At 49.4% G+C, this 16,509-nt stretch overlaps 1 protein-coding gene across 1 annotated transcript in view; it reads right to left on the bottom strand.

The window, feature by feature from the left end:
- VWA5B1 (von Willebrand factor A domain containing 5B1) overlaps positions 1-16,509 on the bottom strand; it is a 39,666-nt gene that overhangs the window by 9,523 nt on the left and 13,634 nt on the right. Inside the window, exons 8-15 of the mRNA XM_069477419.1 lie at positions 13,787-13,897; positions 10,854-11,056; positions 10,279-10,393; positions 8,706-8,891; positions 6,461-6,644; positions 4,960-5,150; positions 1,233-1,434; positions 459-764 (exon numbers count right to left, since the gene is read on the bottom strand). Of these exons, the coding sequence (XP_069333520.1) occupies positions 459-764; positions 1,233-1,434; positions 4,960-5,150; positions 6,461-6,644; positions 8,706-8,891; positions 10,279-10,393; positions 10,854-11,056; positions 13,787-13,897 (1,498 nt within the window). The remainder of the gene's footprint in view (positions 1-458; positions 765-1,232; positions 1,435-4,959; positions 5,151-6,460; positions 6,645-8,705; positions 8,892-10,278; positions 10,394-10,853; positions 11,057-13,786; positions 13,898-16,509) is intronic.

Below are 16,509 nucleotides of genomic sequence, written 5' to 3'. Positions count from 1 at the left end.
GAAAGCGTGGGCTGTCGCCCTTGTTCTGTCTCCGAAGCCCTACAGGGGCGCTACTGGGGAGAAGTACTAGGAAGTGAAGGGAGTGGGGGGCCCAAGGGAGAGGGGAAGGAGGTCACCGGGAGGGGGCGGAAAGGGTGGAGGGGCCCAGATTGCGGAAAAGGGGCACGTGTGTGTGTGTGTGTGTGTGTGTGTGTGTGTGTGTGTGTTGGGGAAGGGGCGGCACCTGCTGGCAGCGGGAGTGGGTGGAGCAGCGGGCCCTGGCACGGGGCTGGAGCCAGGGGAGGGGTCAGGGTAAGAGCGGAACCAGGGATGAGGCCTAGAGGATGGGCAGGGGGCGGGGTCTAGGGCAAATGGGCGGGGCCGGGGGCGGGGCCGTGAGGAGGGGGCGTCCCGAGCCGCCCGCGGGAAGGGTGCGGGGTGCGGGGTTCGGGGTGCGAGGTGCGGGCCGCCGCGCTCACCGTGCTCGATGTCGCTCTCGCGCTCCGCCAGCTGCTCGAAGTCACGGATGATGGCGCGGGCCGCCAGGTGGTGGAAGGTCTCGCTCCACAGGTCGGCGTCGCGCCGCTCCGGCCCTGGGGGCCCCAGCTCGAAGCTCACCTCCCACTGCACGCGTTGGCTGTCGCGCAGGCCTTTGACCAGCGCCTTGCCCAGCACCGGGCCTGGGGTGGCGGGCCTGCCGGGACTGGCCCACTCCTCGGCCTCGGCCAGGGGCTCCCAGTCCGAGGAGGTCTCCGTCTCAAAGGCCGAGGGGTGATTGGACGGCTCTGCGGGGGGAGGTGGCACGAGGGCCAGGCACTGACCCGGGGGACAGATGGCCAGCCCCGGGGGAACGTCGTCCCTCCCCAGGGAGCAGACACTCCTAAGAAACTACAATCCCCTCTTCCTCCCCAGGGAACAAATGACTCCTTTCTTAGGACAGCTGGGGTGGCATGGGCTTGTCCCCAAGAGAGGGGCAGAGCCACCTCCCAGGAAGCCAGTCCCTGAGGAAGCCAGATAGGATGGGGAGAACTTGGGCAGTGAGAATGGAGCTGCGGCCTCACAGGCCACTCAAAGGCAGAGGGGGTGATTGGGGAAGATGCCTGGATTGGTGAGGTCCTCAGGAAGGTGTGGGCCACAGCAGACCCCAAGGACACAGACACAGGCTTTTATCTCTGAGCCTGTCACCTGAAGTTGGCCACAACCAAGGATTCCTCCCTGTCCTCAGCCAGGTCCTGGACCCTGCAGTCACTTACCCAGGTCCCCAGGGCTTCGGCTGTCTGAGGCAGGCTTCAGGCTGGACGCAGGATCCAGCTCCCTCATGGGGCTCCAGGCCAGGGACTCCTGGCCGGAGGGCAGGAAGAGCTGGCACCCTTGGGGTAGCAGAGAGGGCCTGCGGGCCCCTGGGCCTCGGAGTTTGGGTCCCTGGCTCAGATCTTGGCCACCATTCAGCAAGGGCTAGGGATGCAAGAGGAGGAGGAGGAAGAGCCCTGGTGGTTGGACCCTCCTTCCTCCTGCCCCCTGCCACAGCTCTTTCCTCCTGGGCACTGCCCCTCTAGTGCCCAGAGGCACGTGACCTGGTCTCCATTACCCATGAGAAACATCAATGAGAGTAATCCCAAACTGTGGATAAACCCCAAACCACAGAAAACCATGGAAAATCACACACCATGGATAATTCTAAACCTGCTTTTTTTTTTTTTTTGCTATAAAGTTTAAAACTTTTTTTTGTATGTGGTTAAAATTATCAACCTTTTTCCTTATGTCTTGCCATATGTCATGCCGAAAAGGTCTTTCTCATGCAAAAAATATTCTAGAATTTTTGTAATTTCATTTTTGTTTGTGTGTTTAAATCTTTGATTCACATGGAATTTATTTTGGTGTAAGGAGATAGGAACAAGCTTTTCCTTGATTTTCCAAATGGTACAAATCTCAACACCAGTTATTGAACGCAGTTTGTTCATTGAGTCCCTACAGTTTGTCGGTTTCCCACTTTTATCCCAACAAAGCTTTCGTGCACATTTGGTTTTATTTATGGACTTCCTCTTTTGTTGATTTTATCTGTTCTTGTACAGGTACAAACAGACACCAAAAGGCAAGGGATAAACTGAAAAATGTATTTGCAACATGCCTGACAAAGATCATTTTCAAGAAAATGCTTTTGTAAATCACGGAGGGCAGGTAAAAGATACACTTAATAGAACAATAGGTTAAGGGCATTTGGAGGCAGTTTATAGCAAAAGTATCCCATAAACTCATGAAAAAATGCTCAGCCTCACAAAAAATTTGAGCAATGTATATTAAAACAAGTTATGATTTTTTTTCTATCTTACACATTGGCAAATATTTAAAAGTTTGATGACACTCAGTGTGTCCAGTGGGGAGACAGAGTTTCTTGTGGGTTGTCAGTGGGAGGGTAAAACTGGTATATACTTGTGGGAGAACAATTTAGCAATGTGCTATCTAGCAACAATTCAAATGCACAAACCCCTTTGACCCTGCAATTCCACTTCTTGGAATTCAATCCTATGGAAATACACAAGAGTGAAAATATCTATGTGCAAATACTGTACATAAGTTTACAGTATTATTTGCAAAAATCTGGAAACTATGTAAGTGTCTGTCAGTAGAGATTGACAAATAAGTTATGGTACATCCATGCAGTGGAACACCACACAACACGGAAAAGAAAGAGGTAGATTTCTTCATATTAAATGGGAAGATGTCCAAAATAAAGCTTATTTTTAAAAAGTAAATTGCGACTGTTCTATCTCTTAATTGTGGTAAATACATGACTATATGCATTTGTCAAATCTCATAGAACTGTTCCAACATAAAAGTAATTTTACTGTATATAAAAAGTGAATTAAAAAGACATTTGAAAAGTAAGCTGGAGAGCAGTTTCTATATGTGATTATTAAAATATAACCGTATGTCGTATATGTGTGTGTATTTCTCTGTGTGTGTAGTATTTCTGGAAGACAACACTCAAAACCAAGTGAATCTGGGCAGAGGGGAGGAGGACATTTATTTGTACTTTATACCCCACTGAAGGTTGGTTTTTATTTCAAACTCTGAGTAGTTACTACTTTTGTAATTGAAGAATATTAAGTTAGTTAAAAATGAATCTCAAGCCTCTGGGACCATATACATCCCCTGGTAGGGGGAGGGGATGAGGAAGCAAAGATGCTTACTAGGTGGAATTTTTAAGGCCACCAGTTAACCATGGAGACGTTTTCATCCCTATCAAGTATTTGTTGGGAGGGGGACTGTGCCTCCCCTATCTCTTAGATCAGAGGTCCTAGGGATGGTGCAAGGATGTGGGAGAAGAAGGGGACCAGTCACTCCCAGGATGGCCTCAGTGGGAGCTGGTACCCAGCCAGGGCTGCTGGATCCCTAACACCCTCCACCCCCATCAAAGACTGGGGTTCCTCCATTCCTACCACACCATCACCACTACACTGGGTCAGAGAGAGGAACTGAAGCTGCCAAGGTCTCCATGGCAACAGATGAGTCTAAGCTCCAGTGAGCCCTTTACCTAGCCAGAGGCTGCAGGTTGGGGGGGGGGGAGAGAGAGAGACAGACAGACACAGTGTGTGTGTGTGTGTGTGTGTGTGTGTGTCTGTGTGTGTTTCGTGTGCCAGTGTGTTGGGAAGAATCAGATTGGGGAAAAAGCCAGGTGGGAGAGAGGGCAATAAATGAGCAGAGATGGGCCTCAAGAGCTAAGGAACACGCAGGAGAGGAGTAAGGGGGGCCAGGCTGCCCAGAGCTCCCACCAAGTAGAGCTGCCACCAAAGGACACCTACTGTGCGCCAGGTGCTGGGCCAGGCACTTCGTCTCTTATCAGCCAAGGCCTGGAAGAGTCCTCCACTTAGAGTTGGCTCCCAGTAAATATCTGTGGAGGGATGGCAGCTCAATCATCTCATAAGCTATTCTCCCCAGTTCGTAGGTGGGGCAGGTGGGGCTCAGAAAGTTGAGTGACATGTCTGGGGAGCAGACTCAGCCTGGCTGCAAGGCCAAGGCCTTCCACTTGTACCAAGTGGTCCCTGATAAGCACAGAGAAGGGCCCTCAGGGACAGGGTGGCAGTGGCCTTGCCCTTGGGGAGTGGGCTGTGTGTATGTGGAAACAGGGAGTGATGGGGAGAGGGTGGCTGGGAGCGGGAAGGGGCATAACCAGGGGAGAGGGAAAAGGGTGCTTTAATGGAACCACAGACTTACAATGACAAATCGACATAAATCCATTCCTAAGAAAATGGGTTAAACCACAATCTGGTTTAGGACAGTGGTTCTCAACCAGGTGATTCCCCTCCCCCACCCCAGGCCATTTGCTGGTGTCTGTAGACATGTTTTGTTTGTCATGACTGGAGGGGGTGTGGACACTGGCTTTGAGTGGGCAGAGGCCAGGGACGCTGCCAAACATTCTACAATGCACAGGACACCCCTTCCCCCCATAACAAAGAATTACCATGTCAATAGAGCTGAGGTTCAGAGACCCTGGTCTAGCACGACAGTGGCTGACACTCTCTCACTCTGAAATTCTCTCTGCCCTGGAAATGTACACCCCCTGGGGTTTGTCGGAGGTGCAGTGTGATACTGGAGGAAGCAAGGGGTTTTTGAAGGCAGAGCATCTTGGGCTGCAGTCCCCTGACTGGCTGTGTGACCCTGGATAAGCCATTTTACCTCTCTGGCCCTCAGTTTCCACCCAGTCAGGGCGGCTGGCCCCCAAACTGTCTCCTCTCCCGGGGGTGCTGCAAAATCTACTGAGAGAGTGGATGCTCCTTGTCAACTGGGAAGTGCTGTGTGCGGGGAATGAGTGAGCTCATTGCCTAGCGGGTGTCATGATTGGGAAGGTGTCCTTGGGTGGGAGGCAGATGGAGGTCCAGAAAAGTAAAGAGGAGAGGCTCAGTCAGCAGCTCCAGAAGACACAGCTCTCCCAGCCCGTGGCCTTCCCCAGCTCCCTCCCAACCCGCCCTGCTCAGGTACCTGCAAATCCGTCTGCCACCGCTGGGCATCCAGGCTGGTCTTGTTGATGAGGTCCTGTAGCCTGGCTTTCCGCAGCGGGTATCTCCTGGCAGCCACCGTGGGGTCACTGGCTGTGGTGGCCCTTGGGCAGGGCTTGTGGTTGGTGATATGGTTGGTGCTGTATGCCCTCCGTCGCTGGGAGAAGTCCAGATCTGGACAGAGGTAGTGATGGGGGAACCATGAGGGTGGGACAGAGGGGAAAGAGAGGGGCTTGCATACTTCTTTCCTGCATGCCCACCAAAATATGTGCAGGTGCCTCACCAGGCATCCAAAGCCTTGCCTGATCTGGCCCTAATCTATCTCCCAGATACTCTCCCTTCTGCTCCCTTTTTAATGAACAGTGTGCTCCAAATACACTAGATGAGCAACAGTTGTACAATATATGTGCTTTCTAAGTGGCACACCTCCACACCTTTGCTCAGGCAGTTTCTGCTGCCTGGACCCTCCTCTCTATTCTTATTTCTACCCAATCCCTTGTTAAGTCTTTGTTTATGTCCTCTAGTGCTGCAGTTCCCAACCCCTGGGCCATGGACCAGTACTGATCCATTGCCTGTTAGGAACCAGGCTGCACAGCAGGAGGTGAGCAGCAGGCAAGCAAGTGAAGTTTCATCTTTATTTACAGCCGCTCCCCATCACTCACATCACTGCATGAGCTCCGCCTCCTGTCAGATCAGCGGCGGCATTAGATTCTCATAGGAGCCTGAACCCTACCGTAAACTGTGCATTCGAGGGATCTAGGTTGCGGCTCCTTATGAGAACCTAATGCCTGATGATCTGAGGTAGAGCTGAGGCGGTGATGCTGGCACTGGAGAGCGGATGCAAATACAGATTATCGTTAGCAGAGAAGTTTGACTGCACAAGAAATGTAATGTGCTTGAATCATCCTGCAACCATCCTCCCCACACCCTGGTCCGTGGAAAAATTGTCTTCCATGAAACTGGTCCCTGGTGCCAAAAAGTTTGGGGACTGCTGCCCTAGTGGATGTACTTATCTCTCCTGGGATCCCCACAGTTTGTTGCATTTTCCAGTGGCCCCTGTCACTCTGCATTCTATCAGAGTTAGGGCCAGTCATCTCTCTCTCACTAGATGGAGATCTCTGTAAGGCCAGGTGACATGTTGGAGCCATCTTTGCTTTCCACATTGTGTGCTCAATCCCTAGCCTTAGTAGGAAATCAGTAAATACCCTTTGAACGGAAACTAACAGGATAAAGAGGCTTTGTAGTCAGATAGGTCCAGACTCTTAATCTGTACTCTACCTCTTTTGAGCCCTATGCCCTTAGCCAAGTTGCTTAAATTCTCTAAGTCTCAGTTTCCTCATCTGTGAAATGGGTGTAACAGAACCCACCTCTGTAGCTGCTAACTGGTCAATGAGATGGTTTTAAAAAGCACTTAGCACATAATAACTGCTCAATATAAGGTAGTAATCATTACAGCTTTCCTGCAGAAAGAGCAGCAGACCAACCAGGATTGGTGGTGGTGTCTCCACTGACTGGCCGGGCATCTTTGGCCTGCCCCAGGTTGAAGGGTGCTTCCAAGTTCTTGGCACAGTCTCCACTGCCCAGCCCATGTCCCTCGTCCTGAGAGTGATAGAAGACGGAGCTGCTGGACTCCTGAGAGTGCAGCATGCTGTACCGTCGCCTCTTGTCCTGGAGGGAGGGAGAGAAAACAGGGCCGGGAGTAAGGCTGGGTGCCAGGAAGGACTTCACAGGGCATTAAGAGGTGTGAACACAGGTGGTGGAGGCTCCATCTCAGGAGAACCTGCATCCTCGGAAAGCTGTTTGTTTGCTTAGGAAATTTTGGGAAAGTTCCTTTCAAGAGATAATGAATGGAATTATCTTTTCATATCACTTATGTTGTTTATATTTTCAATTATTGTCTTTATTCTTTAAAAGGTTTTAAAACGTAATTAATTCTAAATGCCAATTCTATTTCCAAATAGGTTGCCCAAATTATAAATAACAAAATAAACCATCTGTTTCTTCTCTTCCTTTCTCCATGATATAAATATATATATATAACACATTGTCTTTTGGGGGTCATTTTTGTTTCATAAAAAGTGAACCATACTACTTACATTTATCAGTATCTTGAATTTTGCACCTAAAACCTTTTGGAAATTCTTTGCCAACCATTGTCTTTAACATTCAACTGCTACTATTCCATCACCTCTTGTCATTAAGCATTCACTTTATGGCCATTTATTTTTGCCACTATAAAAAATGTTACAGCAAGTCCTTGGGCATGAATGCATAACATCACTTTTATTTCTTTTTTGTTTGTGTTTTTTTTATTTCAAAATATAAGGGGGTGCAAATGCTTTTGTTACATGGATACCTTACATAATGCTTAAGTTAGGGCATTTAGTGTATAGGTCACCACTGTTATTTCCATGGGTTAGATTCCTAGGAGTGGGGTTTCTGCGTTGAAACGTTTATGTATTTCTAATTTCGTTAGATTGCTTTGCAGAGGGCTGTGGCAAGTTATATTTACACCAACAATACATGAAGGTCCTCTTTCCCCAATATCCCTACCAGAAGGAGGGAAGACTTTGCTAGGCTCAGGTAAGAAAAGGAGAACGGATCTGGTGATTTGTTGGGTCCCATCTGGTGGTAGGTCTGTTGATGAGCTGGTGCCTTCCAGATCCCAGGAGGGCCTGGGCTGTGCAAAGACTTGGCTGGCATTTTGTTCAGTATTTTCTCCCTGCAGCCGAACATTCCACTTTCCATAACACAGTAACCATTACCCTGATCATGGTTCTTAAGAAATTCCATAACATTCAAACACCTGGAAATTTCACATGAAGTTCCAATTCCTCTTGAAAAATTAAAAACACATTTAACACGGGACCCACGTTCCTGCATGGCAACAGTTTGTTAGAGCTGAGTAGGGGCTGCCCAATTTGCAGAGGGTGTGTGCTTTGCAGTTTGCCATATTCCTCACCACTCCTTATTGCCTCGCCAACTATGAGCTCATTGATAACTGCTGTCTAACAGGGCACTTGCCCCTTTTGTTTTTACACCGAGTCCATTTCATTCATTTCATACCTGCTCAATCCCTCTAGGCATTGAGTTTGAGACTCTTTTTTTAAAAACAAAACAAGATGAGATGTCCTTTAAGTGGGAGTGGAGAGATTCACTAAAGAGGGAACATGGATGAGGAAACAGCTTCTTAGGCAATCGCCCACCTTTTAGCATGCCTTCCACCTCCCTTTGAGGAATTCTTTGCTGTTATCCCACTTCTACCACCACATGTGAGGGAATTATCCATGTAAATAAATAAAACGCAAAGTCATCTAAGGAGATACGAGCTGACTAGAGTGTTTGAGGAAAGAAACTTGAGTGTAGTTGTTCTGGAACTGAAGAGTGCATCGTATCACTTAGGGGAGATTATGTACAACGCAGATTTATGGGCCTTGCCCCTTGGGGATCCTTATTCAATAGAGACAGGTTGGGGGAGGTTCCCAAGTGGTTCTACTGCAGGGGTTCTTGAAAACTGCACTTTGAGATGGTGGCATCCAAGCAGGGTCACCATGATTGAAAGCCCATGGCCTGGCAACTGTAAACCCACAACTGGATAAACTATACCCACAACTCTAATCCCAGTTATAACTAGTTCCTAGCTGGCATGAATAGTCTTTCCAGCAAAGGATGGTTTGTGGGCTTGGGTTCTAGACCCCCACTGGCCCCTGGAATTTCTAGGATACTTACAGATCTGGGATTGGAGACGTACAAGGAGGCATCACACACAATGCCATACCCCACCAACCGTTCTCCAGGGAAGAGGGAGCTGGTGCTGACAGGTGAGATCAGGACCTCAGTGGTCTGAGGGAAGATCCACTCCACGGTCACATCACTCAGCACTGGGGCCATGGCCTTCTTCAAGGACTTGACCATCTGTTGCGGAAGGTCAGAACACAGTTTGGGGGGTTGTGTGAACACACGTGCAGTGGGAAGACTATGCAAGTGTGAACCTGGGGGGTGGTGTGAGCAGGGAGGAAGGGACAACAGGCCTGGGGTGGCTTGCCCAGCAGCGTCTGAGCTTCTGAGACTCCTAGAATGTCAGCGTTGGAAAGGATCTTTGCTGTCATCTTTCCTAAGCTTATGATTTTATAAATGAGAAAATCTGAGGCTCAAAGTAGGGCTGTGACTAGCCCAAGGGAGGATACACAGAAGGTTAGTGTCAAAGCAGGGACTGGATAATGATCTTGAGAAAGTTAATTTGCCTCTCTGGGCCTCAGTTTCCCCTTTGGTTAAAGTGGGAGGGGATAACTGGAGGGTTATCTGAGATACTGGATTGGAAGAATCTGCCATGTGGTAGGTGTTCAGCGAATGGCAGCTGTGGTTTAGCATCACCTAGGCTGATTTCTTCGGGCATCCTATACTGCAAACCTGGAAAAAACGATTTGGGGATTGAGGCAGTCATAGAGGCGAGCTCTCAAAAAGACCATGCCTTTTTGCTGCAAGAAATGCAGTTAGGCGACAGCTTCCAGATGCAGTATCCCGGCTTTTGAGCCAAGACCACACCACTCCCCGAAACCCCCACGCCAATGACTCAGCACGCAGGGGTACTGGTTCCGGCCATGTCAGCCCGGCGCAGACTCTCTAGCAGGCAGTCTTTGCTCCGGAGCTCCCTGCCGGGTTGGCTGAGACCTTGCCGGAGTGGGACTTCGCAGTCTGGGCTTTCCCTGCCAAGTTTGCGCCCCCTTTCCTTTCACAGGGGTTGGACCGCCTCAGGCCTCAAGAGCTTTCCTTCCTGCTGCCTCCTCTTCTGTCTTTCATAGACAAAATTCTCAATAGGCCTCTTCATTCCTAACCCCAGCTCTGTCTGCTTCCTGGGCTGACAAAGGGGTTTCCTAAGGGTTGGATTATTTGTGCCAAATGTGCGGGAAATGGAAGGAAGACTACAGCCTCCTTTATTTCTGGACACTTCAGATTCTTCTGAGCCACCATTTGTCATCATCAGGAACGTGGGCAGGAATGACCCCAAACACAACTTCATGTCCACACAGGCGGTGGCTCCTTCAGGGGCCTCAATCCTGCCTGGCCAGTGGATGGAGCGTGTGACCCAGTGGCTGGAGGCCAAGGCATCTAGCGTCCTGGCATGGCTCCAAGAGTTGCCTGCTGTGTGGTCTCCGCTTCTCTGGTTCTCACTGGGGTGCAGTGTGGCCCAGGGGAGAGCTCAGATATGGGGTGAAATGCCAGCTCCACTACTGAGGTGCCATGGAACTGATCTGGGCCTCTGAGGGTCCAGCACCGGAAGAGACTGGGCCCCTGCACTTACCTTGGGTTGCAGCCGCTCCCCCTCCACCAGGAACTCGGCACTGCCCTTGGACACAGAGGCCAGCCCTTTCACCAGTCTGTGGCAGACGTCGGGTCCAATTCCAAAGCTATAGCACCTGGGGGAAGGGGAGGAGAGAGGCTGCTGTTCCCACCCTCTCTGCGTCTTTGCCCCCAGGGGAGAAGGGACAGAGTGATCCAGCAGAGCTACCTCGGAGCTGGCCCTGTCTTTAAGCAGAAGGCGAGGGAGAAAGAGGGGGGCCACCCATGGCCACTCACACACACACACACAAACACACACACAGACCAGCCACAACTCCCCCAGCGTGGAGTCCAAGCAGCCTCTTCCCGGGCTGCTCCATGGGAGCTGGCACAGAGGTGTGGGCTGCTCAGCCCTTTGAGCTTCCGAGGGGAAAAGGCAAACTCTGAACTCAGCCCACACCCTCCTAGAAGCAAAGCGCTGTGGGAATTGTCGGTCCTGTCGTCTCCCTGTGGCATGTTGCGCATGTTGCACATGTTGCTCTGGCTCTGGCGCCCCCAGCCCCAGGTTACTAAGCCCAGACCCCTGCCTGGGCCGACCTGGTGGAGGAGGCGTGGTTTCGCACCAGCTCCAGCACCTTCCCCGTGTTGTTGACGGCGCCGTCCGTGATCAGGAAGACCAGCCGCGGGTGGCCTTGGTGCACGGGCTGCCGGACGATCCACTTGAGAGGGGAGAGGATGTTGGTGCCACCCATGTCGGCCCGCATCCTCTGGATGTTATCACAGGCCACGGCCAGGCTCTCCTGCAGGGAAGGACGATGGGCAGGGCAGACAGTCCCCAGGGTCACCGTATGGCTCAGAGACTCTCAGCCACCAGAGCCCCTAGTTTCCCTAGACCTTCGTTCAGCCTTTGGAGTTGACTCATGCTCCCAATGTCATCCCTGCCCCACCCACAGGAACAATAGGTGGCCACTTATTTGATGTAATCTTGCCCAAACCCACCCCCCACCCCGCACCACCAATGCTGGAATCACCACCATTTGTGGAATAGTGACTTAATACTGGCCTCTCTGGGTTCCTCTTTAAAAACATAAACACCCCTGGAAAAGGCAGCACATTAAGTCCCTACTTTCTCAGCACAAATGAGGTTTCCTTTTCTGATGAGGGAGGCAGGTAGTGGGGGGGAGAGGACACAGGACTAGGAATTTGAAGACCTGAGTCCTGCACCTGACTCTGGCACCAGCTCCCTGTGATACCCTGGGGACATCATTTCCCTCATCTGGGCTTCAGATTTCCTCCCTCCTGGACCAACTCTGTGGAGCCCAACTGGCCAAGCACTGTTGGCACTGGATGCTTGTCACTGCAGCAAGAGTAGATTCCCGCTGGACACAGCGACCTTCTGCTGCTGGCTCGGAAACACGCTCTTTCAACATTCACGCTTGGAGGGGACTTAAAAGTCACCGTGCAGATCAAAAGTCTTTAGATGCATGTGTAGCTTTTGTGCCAGCAAGGCTAGGAACTAATCCCAAGGGAATAATTAAGGATGCTACAAAGATGACTAAATAGAAGAAAATGGAAACAACTCAGATGCCTGACTGTTTTGTTAAATGAGTCCCAATCTATCTGTGTAGTGGCATACTAAGCAACCATTAAAATTATGTTACAGATTAGTACTTACTGGCATGGAAATATGTTCATGATAGACTGTTATGTTAGAAAAGTAGGTTACAGCGCAGTGTGGAAGGCCTAATCCTATTTTTATTGAAGATGTGTGTAAATGCATAGAACGAGTTCTGGAGGGATTTATACCAAGCTCTTAACGGTGTCTTTTCCTCTTTTATTTTCTGACTGATGCAATCATGTGAGATTTAAAAAAAAAATTCTTTTTGGTTATCTAGATTTAAAAATTGTGGGACAGGCCGGGCGCGGTGGCTCACGCCTGTAATCCTAGCACTCTGGGAGGCCGAGGTGGGCGGATCGTTTGAGCTCAGGAGTTCGAGACCAGCCTGAGCAAGAGCGAGACCCCATCTCTACTAAAAATAGAAAGAAATTATATGGACAGCTAAAAATATATATAGAAAAAATTAGCCGGGCATGGTGGTGCATGCCTGTAGTCCCAGCTACTCGGGAGGCTGAGACAGGAGGATCGCTTGAGCTCAGGAGTTTGAGGTTGCTGTGAGCTAGGCTGACGCCACGGCACTCACTCTAGCCTGGGCAACAGAGTGAGACTCTGTCTCAAAAAAAAAAATAAATAAATAAAAATAAAAATAAAAATTGTGGGACAATCAATATATATTATTTTTTTGATATTCAAATGAAGAAATTTTTAATTGGTGCTGATACAGTATCTTTTTGATTAAAAAAATGAGACAAATCTTTTTGTGTCTTTTGAGGTTTCCTTTGAATCTGCATGCCTAGATTATCTATTTAAATAATAATTTTAAAATGTATACATAGGGACAAGCCATAAAACTGCATCAACTGGATCCTAGACTCTCTTTCCCCAAGGGCAGCCCATTCTTGGTTCTTAATATATATTATTCTTAACAAAAAAAATTTTTAGGACAGGCGCAGTGGCTCCTGTCTGTAATCCCTTTGGGAGGCAGAGGTGGGAAGATCGCTTGAGGCATGGAGTTTGAGACCAGCCTGGGCAACATAGTGAGACCCCCATCTCTAAAAAAAAAAATTAGCTGGGTGTGGGAGCACACACCTGTAGTCCTAGCTACTCAGGAGGCCAAGGCAGGAAGATCACTTGAGCCCAGGAGTTTGAGGCTGCAGTGAGCTATCGTTGTACCACTGCACTCTAGCCTGGATGACAGAGCAAGACTCTGTCTCAAAAAAAAACTTTTTTTTCTTAAGAGACGAGGCCTTACTATGTTGCCCAGGCTGGGCTCGAACTCCTGGGCTCAAGTGATCCTCCTGCTCAGCCTCTCAAGTAGCTGGGACTACAAGTGCACACAACATACATTATTCATGTATTTGAAAAACTCATAAAATTATTTTTAGATGAAAAATGTCCCATATGTCTGTCTTCCCTCCCTCTCTCCCTTCCTTCCTTGCTCCCTCTTCTTAGATTTGGGAAGGCTGCTCCAATTTGGAACATGCTGCTGGGGCCACAGCCCTCTGGCTTCACACTGTAGCTTGAGTGTGGTGAGTCCCGTTCCTACCCACTTCCATACCCACTCAGACACCTGTTCACTCCCCACCCCTCAGCCTGTGTGGGCCCCTTGTCCTGGTGAGTCAGGCTTCAGTGAGTGGCATGTCTTCTCTCTACCCTCCCCCTGCACCCCATCTCTGTATATACACATACTTTGCCCAAAATATTGTTTCATTTTGAGGGGGGATGCCAGGAAGCTGAGATGTCAGCACACTGCAGAAACATAGATGGCTTCTCTTTAGTTCTCTGCCCCGGGTGCGTTCTGGGCTCTCTGTGGGTGGGCAGCAGCCCCAGGGTTGCCTCTTCTTGCCTTTTCCCTCCTTTCCTCTGCCCCCCACCTCCCGCCACCTTCCTGGTCCCACCCTTGCCGCCTTACCTCACTGTAGGTCTGGCTGGAAGGAAAGAGGGTCTTAAATGTGGATCCAAACCCAATGACATTGAAGAGGCAGGCTGGCATGAGGCTCTTAAGAGCCACCAGCACGGCATCCTGGCAGGCGAGAAAGGGATTTTCAGGATTCAGGGGGAAGTTATGGCCACACTGCCACCATGCACCAGTATCCCCTTCCCAGCACAGGAGCAGCCTCCAAACAGGCCTTTCGCCCCTCTGTGTGCACCCAACACCTCCTTTCCCTTCATATCGAGACATGTGCTGAGGCTGAGCAGAGGCTGGACTGAAGCCATTCTCGTAAAACTTCCCATCCAAGCAGGAGGTCTGACTTCTCAAAGCCATTCTAGGATGGCTGGGCAGTTCCATGTCGCTGCTTGCTGACCCTGAGAGGCGGAGGACAGAGAGTACCCACTGCCTTCTGCCAAAGCAAAATTGATGTCTAAGGGAAGAAGGTGGCCTGGTCCAGGTCACGCTGTTGGTGGGAGGCTTGTGGACTTCCCCCAGAGCCTTCTGCATCAGACTGAACCTAGATGCCATTAACTAGGGGCAAGTCCTGAGGGACAGCCTCTTTGGCTCACATTTGTTGAGTGCATAGGGTGCATTTTACACGCATTACCTCGCTAACCCTCACAGTAGCCCTTTGAGGCAGGCACACTATCATCCCCACTTTACAGAAGAGAAGACTGAGGCACAGAGAAGGGAAGTGAATTGTTGGCGAGCAACCAGACAGTGAATAGTGGAGTCAGGACTCAAACACACTTTGCCTCCAAAGTCTGTGAGTACTAGAGTCTTAAGCTATGTAACTGTGCATCACTGGGAGACCTTGATAAAGGTATATTGAAAAAAATAACGACAATGAGGGGGGTGGAGGTGATGGCAGAGCAAAAATGATGATGGTGCTGATACAAGGCAATGATAAGTATCAAGCAATTTCTATGCGCCAAGCATTGTTCTAGACACTTTATATTAGTTATCTCATTTACTCTCTATAACATGCATTATTGCACGGTGGTTAACAAGATACGCTTTGAAGTTAAACATATAATCACCTGTACCATTACTAACTTGACCTTGGTCTAGGGATTCACCCCTCTGAGCCTCAGCCTGGCACATAGTAAGCATTCAGTAAATGCCTATTATTACCAATCCAATGAGACACATGTTAATATTAATACCCCCATTTTACAGATGAGGAAACTGAGGCTCAGGAGAGTTAAAGGAATTGTCCTGGATCACAAAAGCTAAGACTAATGACTGAGGCTTTCAAAACATAGCTCTGAGATCTCTATTCATGTCGGTTCTGCCTTGGCAGAGGAAAGAAGGTCTCCCTCTCACCCCCATATCATTTATTGATGGCATCCCAGGGATCTCAGCATGGCCTCAGGGAAACAAACTAGGAGGTGACAGCTGCAAGTGGATTCTGGCAACTTCCACACCATACAGCCTTGCAGGCTCCACGTACCAGCACTCCTGTCCCACCCCTCTCTGAGAACATTAACATTAAACCTGGACATTAACGTTCTCTCTGTCTCTATTCATTGCTGGTGTTGATACATTTGGTTTCTCTACAAAAGAAGTCAATATCTGCTTATTTTTTCATTAGCCACTAATGCATATATTCCTGTTTGCAGGAGACTGTGCTGATTCACACAGATTATCTCTGCTCATACCTATTAGAATTTTTAAAGCCATGTTTTTGGCAGCAAGTGGCAGCTGAAGAATGAGACCAGCTGCAGGAAATTAAATTGGCTGAACTTTCCCCTTTGGCATGCGCTGTTTGGATTTCTAGTCTCTTCCTCCTCTTGAGCCTAATTTTTTCCTAGAACTTCCACCCAGTGGGTCATAATTAATGACCCAAGCAACCTCCAGTGGCTTCACTGTTAGTGGGGTGGGGGACGTGTGGCCTGAGTAATTCCTGTGCCTTTCTCTAATAGGGTCGTGTTTAGCAGAATGGATTGCCCCGATGTAAAGCCATTTGTGGAGGAATGACCTTGTGAAGCTCAGTGAACTTCACTGGAGAAGAGCAGGAGAGACTTCAAGGGGACTGAGAGGAGAGCCAGAGAAAGTTACCACCAGAGAATTCCGAAATGCAAAGGCTGGAAAGGGGGTTAGTTCAGGAAGTGGATTTCCATCATAAACCAACTCTGTTTAACTGGTAGTAACTTCCTGGGATAGTGGGACGAGAAGGCTATAGAGACTGAGTCCCGGCTCCACACGGAGCAACATGTCATGATCAGTTATCGATGTCTGCCTGGGCTTGGGAGAGGGGAGCAGAGGGAGATGCCCTGCCTGAAACAATCCTTCCTTCTCATTTTAAATAAAGGACAAAGGAAACCTGGAGTTAAGAATCATCTTGTCCACAGCCACATAGCAAGTCAGTGGCAGAATTGATCCTGGAACCCAGGTGCTACTCTTTGTACAATGCCATGCAGCAGAAATGACAAAATCAGAGAAGAGAGCTTTTTTTTAGTGGAAGAGTATATATAATTCCTCCTAAGCAATGTAAAGAAAATGAGGATCGAAGCAAGATACAGAAGGCTTAGTCTCCCTAACCAGCCCTGTGATGCTGGGGCAGGCATTTAGCCTCTGAGGGACTCAATTTCTTTACCCGGAAAATGGAGAGAAAATGGATTAAATGCTGCCTAAGGGATGGTGTAGGTTCACGATCCCATGGTGCTGTCAGGTGACTGAGGAGACATGCATTGATCCGG

This window comes from Eulemur rufifrons, chromosome 8 (assembly GCF_041146395.1).
Source record: "Eulemur rufifrons isolate Redbay chromosome 8, OSU_ERuf_1, whole genome shotgun sequence".
NCBI lineage: Eukaryota > Metazoa > Chordata > Mammalia > Primates > Lemuridae > Eulemur > Eulemur rufifrons.
Note: the sequence above shows the minus strand (reverse complement) of the source record. Positions and strands in the feature narration are given on the sequence as shown.